We start from the raw sequence: 23,312 nt of genomic DNA, 5'->3' as shown, positions 1-23,312 counted from the left end.
CTTCATTGTTAACCCAGTTCCCCAACTACCTAAAATGACATCCAACTCAATTTTCAGAATTAGAAACCCCATATGCCCCTGCCAGGGACCACTGTTTTGACCTTGAATTTATGAAGCCAGCTCAGCCCTCTTCCTGACAGACATCTCCAAAGCAGAGTCTTTACCCATGCAAATGAAGGACTGTTAGTTGGCATTAGTTATTTTCCTAACTGCCAGTTTCCACTCAGAGACCCCAGCCTCCTTACTGAATCCGCAGGCATGGTGCTCCCAGTCTCTCTCTCCTCCGTTTCATCATATTCCTGGCTACTCAAGCTTTTGCCCTCTCACACTGGAGTCTTGGCAGGAAGTTTTCTCACACAAGGGGTATGCAGTCTATACGCCAAAGGAAACTTACAAAGGCTTCCCAAACTTAATAGAAAAATTAAAGCACTTTTCTTCAAAAACATAATATTCAGAACTTTCCCCCCAAAGACCTAAAAGCCCAGAAAGCAGCAGTGAGAGTGAGGAGTTCCAGATCCCAAATGAATCAGCTGTCCGTCCTCTGATCTGCCTGACATCATTCACACTCAGCCTGTAACAAATCAGAGCTCCAGAGAGCACCCTGTCCTTCCTCAGCAACAAGCACCACACTCCCTCCCCCACAAATCAGCTGCAACCGCCAAGCCTGAGGCCTGGCAGCAGAGAACACGCTGGCAGAAACTGTACATACCAACTTGAAAACTCACCCTGTGACAGAAATACTATTAACTCAGGAGGCGTGGGCCAGGCCAGAACAGCTGTTGCAGCGGGCAAGGGATTGGAAGACAGCATATTAAGGATCCCAAATCATTTAGTTAATGAGCTAAGGATATGAGAGAATTTCTGCAACATTATTATGGAATATTGACACAGCCTTAAGGTTAGGGCTTAAAGCATAGTCAATATTCAGATTCTGAATTTGGTCAATTTAAGTAAACTCAGAAAACCCCCCCCCCCTTTTTTTTTTTTTTTTTTTTACAGAATTCAGAGCCATTTTCTATTCAATTTCTACTACTCTCTAATCACTTGAATAACCTTGTGGTGAGAAAAGCCATAGGAAAAGTTAAAGAAAATAAGCCCAGAAACTATTTAGTTTAATTTCATTCAGTAACTATTAATAAAATCATTTATATGGCAGACATTACAAAAGATATTGAGGTAAGCTGCAAAAGAACTCAAAGGATAAGCTAATTAATTTCTGCATGATTCAGTTTCCACATCTGTAGAATGAAATTTATTAAGGTACAAGATATAAAGGTTATGGTGAAGATTAAATATACATGAAATAGAAAAGTGTCTGGATAGAGGAAGTGCTAGAGAACTGTTAGCTATTATATGTCTTGCCCTCCAGGAGCTAGCTCTCAATCTAAAGGAGGAGATAAGCCCAAACACATAAGAAACCATCTGACAAAAACAGCCTGGCATGAAGAGAAGAGTCAAATGATCAAATAAACTGTAGAGATAAACACTGACAGCGAAAGAAACCAAAGAATAAGCAAAAGTCTTGGTCTCCTGCTCCAGAACACGTGCCAATTCTGACAGACTCCTCTCATTCATCAAGATGACAAAGTACATCAAATTGTTTTTCTAGGGTAACATTCAAAGGATTAATTCATACTCCAACCAGCACTTCTTCAACTGCAATCACAACTCTTCAGTGAGTCACTAGGAAAACTTAACATTTCCCTGGTGACAGCACTCAACAGTTTACAGTTTAGGAAATCAGGACCAACATTTTCTTTAAAGATAGACAGAATGAAATAGAATAGAAAAAAAAAATATCAGAGTGTTTCACACACAGTAAGGGTAAAAATCATTTGTGAAATTTGTGTTTGTGACATTACTGAAACATGTATAAATATACAAGTGCAAACACATGTGATGGGTTAAAATGTAAAGTCCATTTGTTATCAAGGGTCATAGTCAGTCTAAAAAATTTGAAAGCCACTAATTACCCTAGAAACTCACTCTGCCTAGTAGATACAGATACTCACGGTTCCTCTCCATGTACTAGCCCAATCACTAAACTCTCACAGCTCCTATTTTAGAATCCCCTGTTCTCTACAAGTCCTAATGAAAATGAAAATACTCTCTCAGAAACCTGGCACCACTCTGGGAAAGTCTTGTGATGATATCAGGGTTGGTCACAAAAGTCCACATTCCCACAACTAAGAGACTAGCCAGTGGAGATTTATCCCCATCCCAAGCTAAGGTCGCACCGTTAAGGCACAGCCCTAAGTTTCTACTCAGTATTCTCCAGTTCTCTGATACCAAACCCCAGGCTACTAAATATTAACAACGACAATAACAGCAACTAACATTTATAAGTAGTTACTAAACACTCTACATGTAATACCCATGTAGTCATCATCACAGCCCTATGACATAAGTGCTATTATTATTCCCATTATATCCTTTTAAATACTGTCTTCAGCTAAGGTGATGAATCGAAGTAATCTCTATAACCAATTTTATAAACTGCTTTGTTACATAATACCTTTCAGTAGAAGACCCTGACAACAAACAGCACCTGGCTTTCTCTCTAGCCTGCTTCACAATAATAAATTGGAAGAGGAAGGAGAGCATGGAGCTCCTTAAATAATGCTTAAGTCAAAAAATATTTGTTTGATTTTTAGAGAAAAAAAGTCATGTCTTATGACCTTCATCTGACCCAAGGAAGATATCACTCTTACTCCCCAAGGTTTAACACATCCACACTTTCTTCACATTTACTGTCATTAAAACCCATCTGTGCCAATATTCCCGTGGCTTTGTCAGCACTAGGAAAGTTTAACATTTCCCTGGTGACAGCACTCAACAGTTTACAGTCTGAAAAATAAAACATCCACCTCTTCTTATTCATTCAAGCAACCATTTGTCGATTGTGTTATCACCCTTAAAGCCAGGTAAGAAAAGGCCTCTGCCATGAGCTTCTCATTTTAGAGGTGCTGTAAAATAACCCAAATACAAAAAAATAAGTTAATTAAGGATAAGGGGTGGCCTCTGTCACTTGTGATCTGGCGTACTGCACTGGCAAAGTGAAACCCTAAAACCCATTCTTGTGACCTATACTGTTCAAAACCCAGGAAAACTCTTGTCCACATCTTTCTTTATATGTGCTTTTTTAAAAAGCAATCATGTCAGATTGCTATTTATGAATTGTAAAAGTGCAATGTCAAAGAAAACACTATCTAAAATCATAAAGTATTCAAGAAAAGTCTTAGAAGTAAGCAAAAAAGACAAATTAACCTGTCAAATCCTTCCTCTCAGGTTAACATGAATGTAATAGATTTCTTGGCTAATATGAGTATTGTTTCCATGTACAGCTAAACATCCATTTACATTATTTCTGTTCCAATTAATGGTTCTAAAGATTTGATAATTTAGCTCAGAATCTATAACAGATCACATGGCAGCTGAGAAACATTTTGCAGAATTTGTATTACTAATTAAGTATATTTATGTGCAAGGTTAGACATAATATATGTAAGGCCAAAGACCAGTATTATGTTCTGGTAATTGAACAATTACTAAAATTTATAATTTGTTTTAAATAAAATATGTGCTTAGATGCATCTAGAAATAACAATTTTTAAATTTAAAAAAAGAACTGTAGAAAGAAGGAAAGAAAGAAAGAAAGAAAGAAAGAAAGAAAGAAAGAAAGAAAGAAAGAAGAAAAAGAAAAGGAAAGAAAGGAAAAGGAAAGGAAAGAAAGGAGGAAGAGAAGAGGGGGAGGGAGAGAGGGAGAGGAGGAAGGAAAGGAGGGAGGTAGAAAAGGAGGAAGGGAGGGGGAGGGAGGGAGGGAGGGAGGGAGGGAGGGAGGGAGGGAGGAAGACATCTTTAAGCTCTGATTTGTCAATCTCATGAGGCAGATTAGATTACCAATGAAGAGTTGATGATTGTCAGGGTGTCTCACAATTCTTTGGGGTTCAGCATCACCCTGCTAACCTTGCCTCAGGGAGTGGTCTAGATCCCCTCTAGGGTGGAATGCTTGTTCTCAAACTCTGATCTCTCTGAGGCCTCTGCGGTAGAATCTGAGATTCAACTTAGACTCTGAGCAAGGTTGTGAAGCTGGTACTTTAACAACATGAGGTGGTATCCCAGTAACTAGGACAGCTCCACAGAGTGAAAGGTTCTTACTGGTCACAAATGTTCAGGAAGATGTCCTCTAGTCTGAGCTATGTCTGAAGGTGCTGGAGAAAAACTCCTCTGAGTATCCTTACGGGTTTGCTGGATATGGATTAGAAGGCACTTTCAGCTCCTAGAAGCTATTGTACTTCCTTGCTACATAGCCTTTTCCAACATGGCTGGATACTTCGTCAAGCTGGTACAGTCTCTATGGTGAGTCTACTTAAATAGACAAAGTCTTATATAACATATCATAATCACAGGAATGATATCCCATCATCTTTACTATATGTTCTATTGGTTAGAAACAAATCATAGGTACTGCCCACACTCAAGGGTACCAGGACTACACAAAAGTATGAACTGGAAGAGAAAACTATATGGGGACCACATATAGAGTATGTTTATCATGCATGACTATGAAGAAGATTCACCAACAGATAATCCCAAACTGATTTCTATAAACTATTTTAGGACCATTACAGATCAAGGTTTAATTTACTGCTATGTTTGGTTTTCTTTTTCTTTCTTTCTTTCTTCCTTTCTTTCTTTCTTTTTATTAAATCTTTTTTTTCTTTTTATATAGATTTTATTGATTTTTTACAGAGAGGAAGGGAGATAGTTAGAGTCATCGAACAGCCACCTCCTGCATGCCCCCCATGGGAATGTGCCTGCAACCAAGGTATATGCCCTTGACCAGAATCGAACCCAGGACCACTCAGTCCGCAGGCCGATGCTCCATCTACTGAGCCGAACCGGTTTCAGCTAGTATGTTTGATTTTCTTGAAAACATCCCAGCACTGAAAATATTAAAGATATGAAAAAACTGTTATATGGCCCTAGATATTGCAGATAGCAATCCTATATAATAAAAGGCTAATACGCAAATCTACCGAACGGTTCATGGGTCAATACTCAACCACTGAGCCACACTAGCTGGGATGATATGAAAGATTCATGGTTCATTTTTAAATCTATATATTGCTTTAAGATTTTTTTTTAACCAATTCTGATTTCTATTGCTGCAGCAGAACAAATATACTTTAAGCAAAACTTAATTTTTTAAAATGTAAGAACAAACGATTCAAGAAAGTTTAATTTGGCATTATTATAAAAATAACACAATTTTTTACATTTCAAAATATTTTATGTAAGCTAGTATGTTCAAAATATCATTTCAATATATAATATAAAACAGTTAATATAAATGATAATTTATAAGATATCTTGATTACACATAGTGATTTTGCTGAAATTAAGCTGAAAAAATAGACATTTGAGTACCTTGGGAATTATTTGCCTTGCTGCTCAGAGGAATATTTAGATGGTTAAAGTATTAATTCAATTGCCATTTGCCAACTTTCAATAATATAAAAATTGATAACAGGGGAAAAAATGATGACTGGTTATAATATCTGTCTGGTTCCCTTATTAACGATGAGGGTTTTGTTCATCTTTAAATGTTTTCCATTTATATCTGGATGAGAGCTATGATTTTATCGTTTTTTGAAAATTGCCTGTTAAACAGTGTTGGAAGTTCTCCATCAGAATGCCCAGTAGATTCACCTCACAGAGCCACAGAGGGAAGTGTACCTCATGTGGACTGCCCAGGCTTCCAAAAGTAAATCTGAAGTGGGGATTTAGAGTTGGCTCCAGAAGTGAATCTGAAATTTACTCACGCTCTAATTTTTCTAACTTTAATTGTCCTCTAGATAATTTGGTTTTGTTTTAAGTTTGTTTACATCTGATAAATTTACTCCCATTGGTGATAGCAATGACTGAGATGCTGTTTTTATGGTCTGAACACTCCCAAGGGAAATGAAAACATATGTCCATAAAAAGACTATACATACTATGTGTACCTGCAATAACGTGGATTTTTTCCAATAGATGGAGTTACACATATGTTGATATATATGCGATTTGATATGTATGCTATTTTGTTGTGTTGACAAGCTTCAAAACTTCATGTCAAATTTGCTGAAGTTGTTAAAATCACAGATATTTTTACACTTAAAAATGTCAAACTTCGTGCCAAAAACAGAACAGCTGAATACTTCAGGAAGTTTATGGTGAACATGTTCCATCTCAAGATACTTTAAACTAGTTTAAACACTTTAAAAGTGATGATTTCTTTTCTTTCTTTTTCTTTTTTTTTAATATATTTTATTGATTTTACACAGAGAGGAATTGAGAGGGACAGATAGTTAGAAACGTCGATGAGAGAGAAACAGCGACCAGCTGCCTCTTGCACACCCCCTACTGGGGATGTGCCCGCAACCAAGGTACATGCCCTTGCCCGGAATCGAACCCGTGACCTTTCAGTCCGCAGGCCGAAGCTCTATCCACTGAGCCAAACCGGTCCCGGCTAAAAGTGATGATTTCGATGTGAAAAACAAAGAACGTCCAGATCAACCAAAAAAGTTTGAAGACCAACAATTACAAGCATTACTGGATAAAGATGCGTGTCAAACTCAAAAACAACTTGCAGGAAGATTAAATGATGCTCAGCAAACAATTTCCGATCATTTACAAGCAATGGGAAAGATTTTAAAGGAAGGAAAATGGGTGCCACATCAACTGAATGCAAGACAAATGGAAAACCGAAAAGTCATCAATAAAATGTTGCTTCTATGTCATGAAAGAAAGTCTTTTTTGCATCAAACTGTGACTGTATTTGGAGATAGGGTATTTAGGAGGTAATTAAGGTTAAATGAGGAAATAAGAGTGGGATCCTAATCTGATAGGACTGGTGGCCTTGTAAAAAGAAGGTATTTTCATTTCCCTCTCCCTCGCCCTCTCTCACTCCCCCCCCCGCCCCCCCCCAAAAAAAGAACAAGTGAGCAAACAGTAAGAAGGTTACCATTTGCAAGATAGGGAGAAAATCCATTCTTAGGAACTGATCATTCTGGCATCTTGTCTTGAACATCTGGCCTCCAGAACTATGAGGAAATGAATTTCTGTTGTTTAAACCACCCTACCTCTGGCATCTTCTATGGCAGCCCAAGCAGACTGATATACCATCCAATGGGAGAAGACAGACAAATAATTCTTTATTTACAATTCTGTAAGAGTTATGAAGGAAAACTACAGGGTTTAATGAAGGCACATTCTGGGAAACACAGCTTAGGCTAGGGACAGCAAGGTATGGGTGAAGTCAGAAAATCCTTTCATAAGGAAGTAAAACATAAGCTGAGGCTTGATGGATAAGTAGGAGCTAGACAGGTATAAAAGGAAGGAAAACACCTCAGTACAGGGAACATACTGTGCAAATATATAGACAAAAACAAGAATCAGATAGTTTTATGGGCCATGTCATGACTTTCAAGTGTAATGTAACAAGTAATAAACTATTCACTAAATAAGTTGAAATGAAAGCTAATCATCAAATATGCCCTTTAAAAAACCTTTTCTGACTATTCTATGATGGATGGGTGAACTGGGGAGTAAGCAATGCCAGACAAAGAAAGACCAGTTAGAAGTTATAGTAGTAGCAGAGGCAAGAGATCACTATGGCTTGGACTCTCTGAACATACCAGTGGTAGCAGAAAAAAGTAGAGGAAATTGAAATTTGAGAGGTGTAACAGAAAGGAGTTGAAGAGGGTGTGAAGAGGAAAATAACAGGAATAACTGTTTTCTATCTTAATAATAAGCTAAAGAATAAAAGAGGAATAGGTTTTTGTGAAAGACAATGGCTTCAGTTTTATACTACAAATGCTCAAGGTGAGATGTTTCTGAGATATCCAAGCAGATTATAATGAATTGGGAGTTGTGAGGTCCAGACATATAAATGTGAGGGTGACTGGCATAACAGTAGCTATTCTCAACACAATAGTGACAAAACAGGCTCTGATAGATTTTTCAATCTTCAGATCCTGTGTCCACATACTTATGGCTCACTCATAAACCACATACTTTTTATTTTTAACAACAAAATGGTTCCTGTTACAAAATTTGTGAATACAATTGCTCTACCCCTGCCAACGTCTGCCAATTCCTGCCTTCCCACTGGAGAACCTATGGAAAATAATTTTCTATATAAGCCCAATTTTTAGAAGACTATTAAATATAACATAATGCTATCATTCCGGTCTTCACAGTTCTTAAAGATATCAAAATTTCCTGATTTTCAAAGTCCACAGAGAAACTAAAGCACTGTATCAGACAGGCACCACTTTTACCACACAAAGGGTTTACTATGTGCAGCAGGTGGTATCTCTTTTTAGCACACTCCCCAGAAGCATTTATCCAGGCAAACACCATCAAATTACATCAGAGTGGGAAAGTACATGACACTGTTTCATATGTCAGTTTCATAGGAACAAAGTTTGACACATCACATCCTTAAGCCCCAGAAACTCCTCCCTGTCCAACTGCCTATCATTGCAGACACCTGGCACTTACTTTCATTTAATATCTGATGTCCAAATCCACTGACCAAATTAGTAAGTCTACAATGCAAAAAAATAACTATCCCCAGGACTCTAAAAATAAAGGCCATATGCAAGCCTGTGCATGTGTGTGCGTGCAGGTCCATTCTTAACTCCCCACTCATGCTCACAGACTCAAAGAAATAAAGCAAAGACGTTTCAAGAAATATGAGAACAACCATCTTAAGTTGGTTAGGAAACTTTAACTTTCTGGCTAACTACAATAGAAACATAAACACTATTTACACTGAGCTCCCAAGTGTGTTAGGCCTAGGTATTAATGCTGAAATTCACAAACAAACAAACATCCTATTTGAAAGGAATTTCAAAGAGGAGGCCCTTCCACAGAACTGGACAACCAAAGCCAAGCTGTTTCAATTGAAAAAAAGAAAATACAATCTTCCTATATCTTGGGTAAACAAATACAAATAGATTTACTACTTCATTTTCTTTCCATTATTTTCCAGAATCCAGGCCGGTAGTTCTACACTTTCAACAAGATTATCAACTCTTCTAAGTCTGATATTCTAATTTAAAAAAAAAAAAATTTTATTGATTTCTTACAGAGAGGAAGGGAGAGAGATAGAGAGCTAGAAACGTCGATGAGAGAGAAACATCGACCAGCTGCCTCTTGCACAGCCCCTACCGGAGATGTGCCCGCAACTGATGTTCATGCCCTTGACCAGAATCGAACCTGGGACCTTTCAGTCCGCAGACCAATGCTCTACCACTGAGCCAAACCGGTTTCGGCTGATATTCTAATATTTTTTAAGTTTTTTTTAATATTCTAAGATTTAATGCATTAAAAAATATCCAGATGGGTTTAAATATGGTATAGCTTTCTAAAAATGAAGATGGCTTAATTTCAGGAAGCTATATTTAAAATAAATGGTATGAAACAAGCCAAAGAAACTTTCATAACCAACTTGCCCCAACAAAGCCCTTATCATTGCAGCCTGGATGTTCTCATTCCTCATGTTGAAATTTAGTTGATCTCTTCCCTAATCTGATCAAAACCAACCATAAATATTTGTAGCTTTTCTAAGGCACACTATTGTTCATTTAACTTGGTTTAGGGTCTTACTGATTTGTTTTTCTTTAAAATTTACAACTTCAAACAGGTAATTATGGCCTGCTAATAATAAATACAAGTAATGACTACATTTTTTTAAAGTTTACTAATAACAGGCATTGGGCTAAATTCTAAAATATTAACAATAGCTATGTGCTTAATTGCAGGCACTATAACATACACTTTATGTGTGTAATCTTTTACAGATAAACTGATTCAACTGAGGCTACTGTACACAAACTGTCAGTGTCCCTAAGATAACTAACTCTACATGTCCTCAATTTTTGCCTATTCAAGAACATTGAGAAAAAAAAAAAAAATTCCAGCAATTGTATCTCCTCTCCTGCATCAGCTATTCCTTTTCTACTGAATAATTTATCTGAAATACAAAAATGATGCAATATGTCCTATTTATATTTTTAAAAGGGGGATTCAACTCTATAACCTGTATATATATGAAAGCCTAAGTGACCATTACAAGCAGTCAACCGAACGACCAGATGCTATGATGCAAACTGACCACCAGAGGGAAGATGCTCAATGCAGAAGCCTCCCTCGGTGGTCAGTGCACTCCCACAGCCAACCTCCTGTGGCTGGCCAACCTCCCGTGGTCCCTCCTCCCCACCAGCCAGCCCTGATCAGCACTGATTGGGACTGGGCAAGACAGCCCCAATCACCTGCCAAGCCGAGGAACCCCACACCTGAACAAATTCATGCATCTGGCTCTACTTACCTAATAAAAATTTACAATCAAATTTTCTCAATTGTCCAATAATGCCCTTCAACTATTTTTTTAAAATCCAGGATCCAAACAAGAATCAAGTAGTACATTTGCTTACGGGTCTCCTTTGTCTCCAATAATCTAGAACCCATCCTTAATTTTTTTTTTTTTTAATCTTTCATAACTTCAACATTTTTTTTTTTAAAGAGTCCAGGCCAGTAGTTCCACAGACTGCCTCCTCAATTTGGACTTTTCTGATTACTTCTTCATATATTATACTGAAGTTAAACATTTTTAATGCAAATATTATGTACGTAATATTGTCTCCCATTCTCTGAGTTCATTTGAATCAAGCTTTGGGCCCTCCTCTCAACAATGTGGCTTACCAAAGTCACCAATAGGGACTTCCTTATTACTAAATCCTAAGGCCAATTTTTAGCTGTTCACATTAGATAATCTGTCAGCAATATTTGACACACCTTCTTGTGGGTTTGGAAACACCACTCTGTTCTGGTTTTCCTCTAACTTCACTGGCTGCTCCTTGTCAGTCTTTATTGAAGAATTCTCCTTATATTCTAAACAACAAACATTAAAGTGCCCCCAATAGAGTCCTTAGGTCTTTTATTTTTAATTTTTCCATTTTATTTTTTTTCATCTCTTTCCTTTAATCTAGACTCACTCACTCACCAAATCAATGCTTCTTAAACTAGTTGTGGTGAAGGATAACCCACCAGCTTCCATGGCCAAGACAGGAATCCACAGGAAAAACACACTCATGAATTGGATTCCTCTAGATCAGGGGTCTTCAAACTACGGCCCGCGGGCCACATGCAGACCGCATAGTAGTCTGATCCGTCACGCCAGGTTTTTTGGGCAGTGAGCGCAGCCGAGGTGTTACAGTAGGAATTAGTAGTTCATATAGTCCGGCCCTCCAGCTCTCTGAGGGACCGTGATCTGGCCCCCACTTTAAAAAGTTTGAGGACCCCTGCGAGTCTAGATCAGTGTTTCCCAAACTTCTCTCATGATGAGAATCACTTGTTAAGTATACAATTTTATCTATATGTTCCCAAAAATTCTAGTTTAGCACTTCTTAGTTGGGATTCAGGAATCTGTATTTTAACAACTCCACCAGGTGATTCTCATCATGAGAGAAGTTTGGGAAACACTGCGCTAGATAATACTAAGAACAGTCCCCAGGAGGGATTGTTAAGCAGGAGATTATAATCATAATCACAACTATCCTATATAATAAAAACCCAGAGACCAAACAGTGGAGTGACCAGAACGACTGATCGACCAGTCGTTATGACATATACTGACCACCAGAGGGCAGGCGCTCAACGCAGAAGCTGACCCCTGGTGGGCAGTGTGCTACCATAGTAGGAGCGTCGCTCAGCTGACCGGGATGAGCACTGCTCCTGCTGTAAACCCCGGGCCGACAGGCAGGAACGCTGGCTGTGATCATCGCCTCCTCACTCCCTGCCACCTCCTCCGGACACCCGCAGGCTGCTCAGAGCTGCTTCCAGACACACAGAACTGACCCCAGAGGCTGGGAGGTGGGTTCGTGCCACCACAGGACTGAGGCCTACTCCACTGCCTCTCAGTGCTATTGTCTCTGGGCCCGCCCCAACCGGGTCCCCTGGAGAGGCAAGTGATCCGACTACACAGAAGATGCCAGATCAGGGACCAGCTGCTCAGAGGTGGATCCACAGCCACTCAGCAGACCAGGATGAGCGGCACTCCCACACTGGGCCAATCCCCGCAGGCCACACACTGCGCCAGTGCGTGAATCCCATGCACTGGGTCTCTAGTCCTAAATAAAAGCCTAATATGCAAATTGTCCCCTTGACCAGAGTTCAACGAGGAGTTTGACCAGGAGGCAAGGACAGCAGTGGTGGGCAGCCTGAGGAAGAGAAGCACCACAGCCAACAGCCGCTTGGGACCCTACCTATGCACAAATTTCATACTCATGCACAAATTTCATGCACTGGCCTCTAGTGTGTGTGTGTGTGTGTGTGTGTGTATGTATGCCCAGAGATTGGAACAGCGGAATGACCAGAACAACCAGTGGCTATGACACACACTGTGGCAGCAAACCAGTCTGATCCTGGCCCGATCACCGCCCCCTCACCCCCAGGCCGGCTCGGCCCCCAACTGCCCATGACCACTGCCCCTAGCCACCCGGCTCACAATCAGGGGCAGGGCTGACAGGCCAATTGCCTTGGCCCCTCCCCCAGACTGGCCCACCTCCAATCGGCCCCAATACCCTGATAAGGGCAGGGCCAGCCAGGCAACTGCCTGTGGCCCCTCCCCCATGTCAGCCCAGCATAATGGGCCCCACTGGGACGGGCCAGCCGGACCCCACCTGTACACAAATTCATGCACTGGACCTCTAGGAATGATAATAATCATCTACTTACAAGCTGCCTCTTCTGGGAAGGCTCAACTCCTTCTGAAAAACAAGATACAAACATGTTAGAAAAAAGGACCCATCTTGGTCCTACAGGTCTATACTAAATGTCCTAGGAGATTTATAGTATTATCTTAATAACAGCAAAGACTATATATTTCTAAATAATAACCTGTTCCTTTATCTCTTAAATTTTAGTGCAATTTTAAGTGTCACTGCTTTATTCTTCCTTCCCCCAAAAAATATCTCTTAGAATACTTGTGACATTTTCCCCACTAGATGGAACCATCTCGCCAGTGTAGATTTCCAGGCACTACTTAGGCCAGCCATTGACTGCTGATTAACTAAAGAATCCACGTCATTAGTGTGAGGTATATAAAAGGAATGAACTGATTTACTTTTTAATTAGAAGATATTTTAGATAAATAAATATGTACAGAAAATAATAAAGAGATGAATACATGTACCACTGGCATGAGAAAGAATACTTACAAAAACAGTTGGGGTCCCTGTGACTTGCTTTCCAAATCTATCAAGTCTAAACTCCCACTAATCATCACTTAACAGCTATTCTTAATTTTTGTTTATCTTTTCTATATGTGACTTATTTTATTACCTATATATATTCCTTATAGTTTTAAAATTATATATACACAGTTTCAAAGTATATGTATTCATCTGTTGATATCAACATTATAATTGGGGAGATTCCACTAAGTGGATATACTTTTGACCCCTGAACAAAGTGGAGATTAGGGTAACCAACCATAGTAAAAAAAAATCTCTGTATAACTTCTGACTCCCCCCCAAAAAAAATTACAGTTGTCCCTCAGTCTCCACAGATTAGTTTCAGGATTCTTTGCTACCAAAATCCACAGATGCTAAAGTCCCTTTCCTATCTAATAAAAGAGTAACATGCAAATTAACCATCACTCTGTTACACTCACCAGCCATGCCCACCAGCCAATCAGAGGGAATATACAAATAAACCCAACCAAGATGGCTATAGCTTGGGTTTCCCTGGCAATAGAGGAAGCCAAACTTTCCACACCCCCTCGCAGGCCCAGGCCTCCACTCAAGGCTACAAAGTTTCAATTATAGAAGGTAAATAAATTCCAACAGAAATGGCGGCAGCCACTGAGCTGAAAGAGCAGGATAGGCTAGCGTTGCCCGGGCAATGGAGGAAGCCCCTAACTGCTCCTCCCCCCGATGGCCTGGCTGCCTCCACCTTCCCCCTCCCATCCCCCTGCCAGAGCCTGATGGCCCCTCACTGCCCCCCTCTGCCAGCCTACCGTTTCCCCGAAAATAAGACCATGTCTTATATTAATTTTTTCTCCCAAAGTTGCGCTAGGTCTTATTTTCAGGAGATATCTTTCCATGCGCTAGGTCTTATTTTTGGAGAATGTCTTATTTTTGGGGAAACACAGTAGTCACCCCAACTGCCCACGCAGCCTGCTGCTCAGTCCTTTGGTCACCCCTCACTATCCCCCCTGCTGGCCTGGTGCCCCATGCAGCCTGCTGCTCAGTCGTTTGGACGTCCCTCACTAACCCTCTTGCCGGCCTAGTCACCCCACCAGCCTGTTCGGTTGTCCATTCAGTTGCGATGGTCACTTAGGTTTTTATCATTATAGGTAGTCTATTATCAACATAACAAAGTGTTCCTTTTATTTATTTTTTTAATTAATGGAAGGGAGAGATAGAAACATTGATGATGAGAATCACTGATTGGCTGCCTACTACATGCCCCCTACTGGGGATTGAGCCTACAACCCAACTTGTGCCCTGCCTGGAATTGGTCTGCCACCTCCTAGCTCATAGGTCCATGCTCAACCACTGAGCCATGCCAGCTGGGCGAGCCCTACCAATTCTACCTACAAAATATCTTTCTTAATCATCAACTTCACTTTATCTCCACTGCTATGTCCCCTAGACCAAGCCAGCACCATCTTGTAATATCCATCTAATTGGTCTCCCTTTAAATTAATTTTGTTCAACTTAACTTTTAATGTTATATAATGTGAATGTTATGTAATTAATATCTGCTTTCTAGGTAACATTATGTGAATTTAATAAATCAAACACTGCAGTTCAAAAAGATCTTTTTAAATTGGGTCATTTCTATTTTTAAAACTCCTCAATGAATAAAGTCTAAAATCCTTTCTGCAGCCTCCAAGACACTGGCTGCTACCGCCTACCTCTTCGGGATCATTTACACAATTCTCCAATCTTGTAGTCTGATCTCTTACACATGTAATATTCCCACTCACCTACAGGTCTTCCCCCTGTTGTTCTCTCTCCCTGAAATTCTTTTTATACATTCTTGGACCTTAACTTAAGCCTTATTTCCTCTGGGAAGATTTCCCTACACATAGTTTTCCAATCTCCCTCTTTATAACTCTAACCCTTTACTGTAATTAGTTGCTTAATTATCTATTTTCTGGGACTGTTAGATCTGAGAAGAGATCAGTCTTGCTCACAATGACATTTCTAGCACCCAGCACAATACCTAGTCTAGTAGGTACCAAATGAATATTTGATTAATAAATCAATGAATCAATCAAGTAAGAAAATGGTAATAATATCGGTATCATTATAAAGTTCAAAAACTGTTCTGTTCATTGGGAGTTAACACTGATGAAAACTGTCGACTGCAATTAGGTCAGCAAAAGGGGCTTTACTGGAGAAAGGACATACTCTTGTCATTTATTTACTGACAGTTGTCTGGCTGGTAGCTAACTATTCAAGTGATTTAGAAAAGAAAAAAAAATACGGTACCATCTCAGACCTGCCAGAATGGCCAACATCAACAAACGACAAGTGTTGGCGAGGTTGCAGAGAAAAAGGAACCCTTGTGCACTGCTGGTGGGAATGCACACTGGTACAACCACAGTGGAAAACAGTATGGAGTTTCCTCAAAAAACTGAAAATGGAACTCCCATTTGACCCAGTAATCCCACTCCTAGGATTATATCCCAAGAAACTAGAAACACCAATCAGAAAGGATATATGCACCCCTATGTTTACAGCAGCACAATCTACAATAGCTAGGATTTGGAAACAGCCTAGGTGCCTGTCAGCAGATGATTATATAAAAAAAAAACTATGGTACATCTACACAATGGAATACTATGCTGCCATAAAAAAGAACGGATTTTCATCATTTGCAGCAACCTGGATGGAATTGGAGAACATCATCCTGAGTGAAATAAGCCAGTCAATTAAAGAGAAACACCACATGACCTCACTCATTTATGGATAATAAAGAACAGTATAAACTGATGAACCAAAAGATAGATATAGAGACAGTAAAGCAACAAGCAGACTGTCAAATTACAGCGGGGAGGGTAGGGAGATCTGGGGGAGATAAGAGATCAACCAAAGAACTTGTATACATGCATATAAGTACAACCAATCGACACAAAACTCTGGGGAGGAAGGGTATATATGGGGGGGGGGGGGGCAATGGAAAGATATGTACACAGATAATAATTTAATAAAAAATATATTTTTTTAAAAATGCTTTCAGGCCCTGGCCAGGTGACTCTGCTGGTTGGAGTGTTGTCCTATACACCAAAAGATTATGGGTTCAATTCCCAGGCAGGGCACATATCTAGATTACAGGTTTGATTCCCAGTTGGGGTGCATATAGGAGGCAATCAATTGATGTTTCTTTCTCTCTCATCAGTGTTTTTCTCTCTCTCACTTTCTCTCTTTAAAAAAAAAAAAAAATCAATAAAATATATCCTTGAGTGAGAATTTTTTTTTTAATGCTTTCAAGAGAGTAAAACATTACTTATCAAAGAAATCCACTTTGAAGTCATATAGTAATTGGCCTTAAAAGGATTATCTCTCTATACAAGTATCTCCTCAGCTCTGGCAGCTAAGGCCAATTACTATATTACTAAATGCACAAAAACCTCCCTTTCCCAAGTAGCAAATGAACCATTATTACTGCTCTGGGCATTATGGTGTGTTAGCTCCATTTATTCACATTTGAGTGTTAGTCTACCTTGAGGTCAGGAGCCAAGGGGGAAGTCAGTGTATATGCAGCTATGGTACTCCCATGAAACTTTAATGCATTTCATTCTTCTTGTTCTATTTGCTTGTTCCATTAAATTCACATAATCACTCTGAGAAAAGGTTCCCAAAATAGAGCATTTACACTATACAATAGTACTAAGAAACATGGAAGAGCACAGAAAATTTGAAGTTCAGAAAACTAGGTTCATGTTATGGCTCAAAAATATATAATTTATGTGACCTGGGACTTCACCTACCCATAAGCTTAACTATCGTACTTATGAAATAAAATAATGTATAGAAAAGTATTTTATTCTATAAATTGTGACACAAATAACATGCTCTCATATGAGTCTGAAGAACAGTAAAGACAGTTTGATGATACTAACAGAAATTTTTTTTCATTTATTTTCCAATTACAGTTGATCTAACAGAATATTTCTACATGGCTCAAGAGTCAGAAAAATATTTAAATACAGTTTTACTACTTACTTTGCTCATAAAATCTTGTTCAGTTATTAAACCTTTCTAAGTCTTTTTTTCTTATCTGCACACCTGAAATAAAAATGCCTATTTTGCCTATCTCATAAAAGTTGACCCAGGGCTCTGGCCAGGTGACTCAGTTGACTGGAGGGTCTCTCCATACACCAAAGACTGAAGTTTCAATACCCTCTCAGAGCACATACCTAGGCTGCAGATTAGGTCCCTGTGAGGGCACACACCGGGGCAACTGACCAATATTTCTCTCTCTCTCTTCTCCCCCCTCCCTCCTCTTTCTCTGAAATCAATAATATATCCTCAGGTGAGGATTTGGAAAAAAGTTATCCCAAAGCTAGAATAAGAAAATATATTTAAAAGCTTAAGGTCCTCATATAAAAAAATGCTCCACATCATATCATCAGGGAAATACAAATTAAAATAATGAGATAGGACTATAAACCTATTAAGAAAGGCCAAAACCCACATGAAAACATGCTCAAAGTCACTAATTATCCGAGAAATGCAAATCAAAACAACAATGCGGTACCATTTCACACCAGTCAGAATGGCCAACATCAACAAATCAACAAACGACAAGTGTTGTCGAGGTTGTGGAGAAAAAGGAACCCTCGTGAATTGCTGGTGGGAATGCAGACTGGTGCAACCCACTGTGGAGAACAGTATGGAGCTTCCTCAAAAAACTGAAAATGGAACTCCCATTTGACCCAGTAATCCCAGTCCTAGGAATATATCCCAAGAAGCTAGAAACATCAACCAGAAAGAATATATGCACCCCTATGTTCATAGCAGCACAATTTACAATAGCTAGGATTTGGAAACAGCCTAGGTGCCCATCAGCAGATGATTGGATCCAAAAACTATGGTACATTTACACAATGGAATATTATGCAGCCATAAAAAAGAAAAAATTCTCATCGTTTGCAGCAACCTGGATGGAATTGGAGAACATCATGCTGAGTGAAACAAGCCAGTCAATGAAAGAGAGACACCACATGACCTCAGTTATTTATGGATGATAAAGAACATTATAAGCTGAAGAACCAAAAGATAGATATAGAGACAGTAAAGCAACAAGCAGACTGTCAAATTATAGCGGGGAGGCTGGGAGATCTGGAGGAGATAAGAGATCAACTGAAGGACTTATATACATGCATATAAGTACAACCAATGGACACAAAACTCTGGGGAGGGAGGGTATGTATGGGGGGGGGGGGGCATTGGTATATGTACAAAAATAACTTAATAAAAAATATATTTTAAAAAAAATTTTTTTTTTCAAAAAAAAAAAAAGAAAGAAAGGCCAAAACCTAGAACACTGAATACTGGGAGGGTGTGAAGCAACCGAAAGTCTCATATACTGTTGCTAAATAATACAACCACTGGAAAGACAGTTTAGCAGTTTCTCCCAAAACTAAACACACTTCTACCTCAGGGTGGGGCGATTGTGCTCCTTGTATTTACCAAAAGGAACTGAAAACTCATATCCACACAAAAACCTGCAAATTGGTGTTTATAGGAACTTTACTCATAATTTCCAAAACTTGGGTGAAACCAAGATGTCCTTCAGTAGGTGAATAGATAAATAAAACATGGTGTAACCAGATAATGGAGTACTATACAGCACTAAAAAGAAATGAGCTCTCAAGCCAAGAAAGACATGGAAGAAAGTTAAATGCATATTACTAACTGAAAGAAGCAAGTCTGAAAAGACTACATACCATATAACTTCAACTATATGACCTTCTGGAAAAGATAAAACCATGGATACAGTAACAAAGGGGTTGGGGCAGGTGGAGATGAATAGGCAGAGCACAGAGAATTTTTAGGGCAATGAAAATACTCTGTATTATAATAATGACATATATGTTATCATACATTTGTCCAAACCCACAAATTATGTAACACCAAGAATGAACCCTAAGTTAAACTATTAACTTTTGGGGTGATTATAGTGTATTAATGTAGGGTCATTGTTGGTTAAAAAAAATAAATTAATTAATTAAAATAAAATAAAATATAGCAATCTGGTTAGTGGTGTTGATAAAAGGGGAGACCATGTATATAGGGGCAGAGGGCACCTGGGAAATCTCTGTACCTTCCTCTCACTTTTATTACAAACTTAAAACTACTCTAAAAAAAAGTTTTTTTTAGAAAAAAACTGTGCCCCAAAAATAGCTTAAGACTTGACGGTTTGGATTATCATTAATACTAAGGAGTTGCATTTTTCTAATCTGACCTGCCTGTGCAAGCTAATGAATGGGGTGCTATTCTCCAAAAACTAATTCTGTCCTTAAAAATTCAAGAATAGAGATAGATTAAAAATGGATGCAGACCAAGTGGATGCTACACAGACATGCTCCCAATAACAAACTGGTACATATTACAACTAAAATACAACAAAAATCCTGAATAATCAACGGAAAACTCGTAGGAAAGAACCCTGATACTGGAGGACCAAAAGTGGAGACCACATAGAGACTGGTAGGAGGGATGGAGGTGCAAAAGGGCTGACGGGGTGACCACAGACAGCAAGTGAAATCCCGGAGAGATAACTCAGTTATGGGGGGTTGCCAATGAGAACTCTTGGATCTAATCCCCAAGTTGGACTCCCCAGCAGAGAGCACCAAAACTGAGGAGGATACGTACCCACATAACATCTGGCTGTGGAAAACAGTGGGATGCTGTCTGCCAGGGAGTGGCAACTGAAAATTCAGGCACCCTCTTAAAGTGCCAACACACTAAACTCCCACCCACCTTGTGCTCCAGCGGAGGGAGGGTAAAGCAGACGGGAGCTGTGAGAGTAGAAGCTAGGACTGGGGACTCAGGGGATAGACCTCAGAAGGCAAACACTCCAAGTTTAATGTGTTGGCTGAGTCATTCACTCACACAGCAGAGTACAGCTTTCCCACACAGGCATTTGCCTTACCCAAGGGGAAGACAGTTGACACACCCTACAGGAAAACACCTGGCCTTGAGATTACTTAACCATGTGTACACGGTAAGTGTCTATAGGCACAAGGCATAAGGCAGACCTTTTTAAATTAAATTCAATATATCGTGGCAGTTAACTGGTTAAGAGATTAAACATTAACAATTAGCTTCCAGACAGAAAAACTACCCCACCCTGTTGAAAAAAACTCTCACCACACCTGAGTACAATTACCTGGGGGCAATTCAATTTGGAATCCTATCAGTCTGGAGGTGGTCTCTGGAGATTTTGAGTTTGTGCCTGATCTATTAGTCAGAAACAGCCTTTTAACACCATCCTGCACTAGAGATTGAGAGGTGTAGAGGGTTTACCTAATACATAGTCACAAACCCAAACACAAAGCTAAAATAAGGAGCAACCGAAACCGATTTGGCTCAGTGGATAGAGCGTCAGCCTGTGGACTGGAAGGTCCCAGGTTCGATTCTGGTCAAGGACATGTACCTTGGTTGCGGGCACATCCCTGGGAGGGGTGTGCAAGAGGCAGCTGATCGATGATTCTCTCTCATTGATGTTTTTAACTCTCTATCCCTCTCTCTTCCTCTCTGTAAAAAAAATCAATAAAACATATAAAAATAAAATAAAAAATAAAAAAATAAAATGAGGAGCAAAAAGACAATCCCCAAATGAAAGAACTAGAGAATTCTCCAGAAGATGATATAAATGAAGCAGAGATAAGAAATTTAACTAAATCAGAGTTCAGAATAATGATGGTAAAAATGCTCAACAGCATGAAAAAAGATATAGTAACTATGAGAAAAGAACAGTCTGAGGTAAAGAAGGACATATCACAAATAAAGAACACATTGGGCTGAAGCCGGTTTGGCTCAGTGGTAGAGCGTCGGTCTGCGGACTGAAAGGTCCCGGGTTCGATTCCAGGCAAGGGCAGGTACATTGGTTGCGGGCACATCCCCAGGAGGGTGTGTGCAAGAGGCAGCTGGTCGATGTTTCTCTCTCATCGACGTTTCTAGCTCTCTATCTCTCTCCCTTCCTCTTTGTAAAAAATCAATAAAATATATTTAAAAAAAAAACAAAAAACACATTGGATGGAATACACAGCAGATTAGGGGAAGCTGAGGATCGAATCAGTGAGTTAGAAAACAGAGTTGAAAATATCATTCAACCAGAGAACCAAAAAGAAAAAACAATTGAAAGACAGAAGGACAGCTTAAAAGGGAGCTGTGAGATGATGTGAAACATAACAATATTAGAATAGTAGGTATGTCGGAAGAGGCAGAAAGGGAGAAAGGCACAGAGAAGTTTTTGAAGAAATAATGCAGAAAACTTACATCACCTGGTAAAGGAAAAAGTTACACAAGTGCAAGAGGCACAGAGAACCCCAAGCAAGAAGAACCCAAACAGGCCCATGCCCAGACACATCATAATTAAAATGCCAAAAATTAAAGACAAAGAGAGAATCTTAAAGTCAGCAAGAGAAAAGAAAACTTTTACCTACAAAGGAGTCCCCATAAGGCTGACACCTACTTTCTCATCAGAAACTATATAGACCAGAAGGGAATGACATGGAAAGCAAAGGTAATGGAAAGCAAAGATCTGAGGCCAAGATTATTATATCCAGCAAGGCTATCATTCAAAATAGACAGTCAAATAAAGAGCTTCCCAGACAAAAAAAAAAAAAAAGGCTAAAGGAGTACATCACCACCAAGCCAGCATTACAAGAAAGGCTAATGAGGTTGCAGTTCTGTTGAGTTGTACATTTGAAAACTGTTTACTTCTGTGAACCAATCAATGTCCTCTTAATCAATATAAAAGAAAAACAAAAAACTCAAGAATATATTGCTTAGTCTCTAAATTACCATTTGGATCCCTCCAACTGATATACTTTTTCAAAAAATCTTTATTGTTTAAAGTATTACATATGCCCCCCTTTTCCCCATTGACCCCTTCTAGCCTGCCACCCCCACTCGTATCCCAGGCTTTCACCACCCTATTGTCCCTGTCTGTACATTATGCATATATGCATACAAGTTCTTTGGATGTACAGAAGCTCTTTGGATGTACATAATGCACAGAAGCTCTTCCCACCCCCCTCTGCCTCCCCTCTGAGATTTGTTAATCTGTTCTATGCTTGTATGTCTCTGGATCTATTTTTTTCTTTTCTTTTCTTTTTTTTTAAAAAAATATATATTTTATTGATTTTGTACAGAGAGGAAGGGAGAGAGATAGAGAGTTAGAAACATCGATGAGAGAGAGTCATCGATCAGCTGCCTCTTACACACCCCCTACTGGGGATATGCCCGCAACCGAGGTACATGCCCTTAACCGGAATCGAACCCGTGACCCTTCAGTCCCCAAGCCGACGCTCTATCCATTGAGCCAAACCGGTTTCGGCTGGATCTATTTTTTTCATTAGTTTATTATGTCCATTAAATCCTACATATGAGTGACATCATGTGATATTTATCTTTCTCTGATTGTCTTATTTCACCTAACATAATACTCTCACAACTGACAAACTTTGATAGTCTCTGCAGAAGATGATATTTCCCAAAGAACTTAATGTCTTACTACAATGAACAAAATAAAAATTCTTGAACTATATTGCAAAGAAGCTGTACACTTTAAATTCTAGAGAAATAGCCACTCACTCTCTTTCACTTATCCACAATGCAAACTTACGCAGGTAGTACATACAAAATAAACGGTGTTGTTCCCATGGGGAATCACTATCTATCTATACTAGTATGCATTACTCATTATTCACAATGACTAAACCCATAAAGTATTTCCCAAGAAAAGACAAAGACCAAGTGTCCAAAGGCAGTAACCACTACCCCCACAAATAAATATGCAAGCCAAGATTAACAAGGCTGGTGTTTGTACTTTATATCAGTAGTCACCAGCATGGAGATGACTGTGGATCAAAACTGTCTCTGCCTGAGACAGCTCCCTCCCATTCATTCATTAACTCACTCATTTATTCATTCCTTTTCCTTTGCAGTAGCACCACTTCCCCAGAGAAGGAAATTAACAAGCTCTTAAAAAACATAACTCAACCTTCCACT

General features: G+C 39.3%; 1 protein-coding gene across 9 annotated transcripts in view; it reads right to left on the bottom strand.

Moving 5' to 3' along the window:
* Positions 1 to 23,312, bottom strand: part of MAST2 (microtubule associated serine/threonine kinase 2) — a 137,958-nt gene that overhangs the window by 66,625 nt on the left and 48,021 nt on the right. For 5 of the 9 annotated variants that reach the window (XM_084874484.1, XM_084874476.1, XM_084874478.1 and 2 more), the window contains exon 4: positions 12,790 to 12,821. In XM_084874484.1, coding sequence (XP_084730610.1) covers positions 12,790 to 12,821 — 32 coding nt within the window. Of the gene's footprint in view, positions 1 to 245; positions 524 to 12,789; positions 12,822 to 23,312 lie in introns of those variants that run through there. The other 4 variants (XM_084874477.1, XM_084874483.1, XM_084874481.1 and 1 more) reach the window with 4 other exon arrangements.

Source organism: Pipistrellus hanaki (assembly GCF_964339955.1).
Source record: "Pipistrellus hanaki genome assembly, chromosome: 2".
In the NCBI taxonomy this organism is placed as follows: domain Eukaryota; kingdom Metazoa; phylum Chordata; class Mammalia; order Chiroptera; family Vespertilionidae; genus Pipistrellus; species Pipistrellus hanaki.
This window is presented reverse-complemented; position numbering and strand designations above follow the sequence as displayed.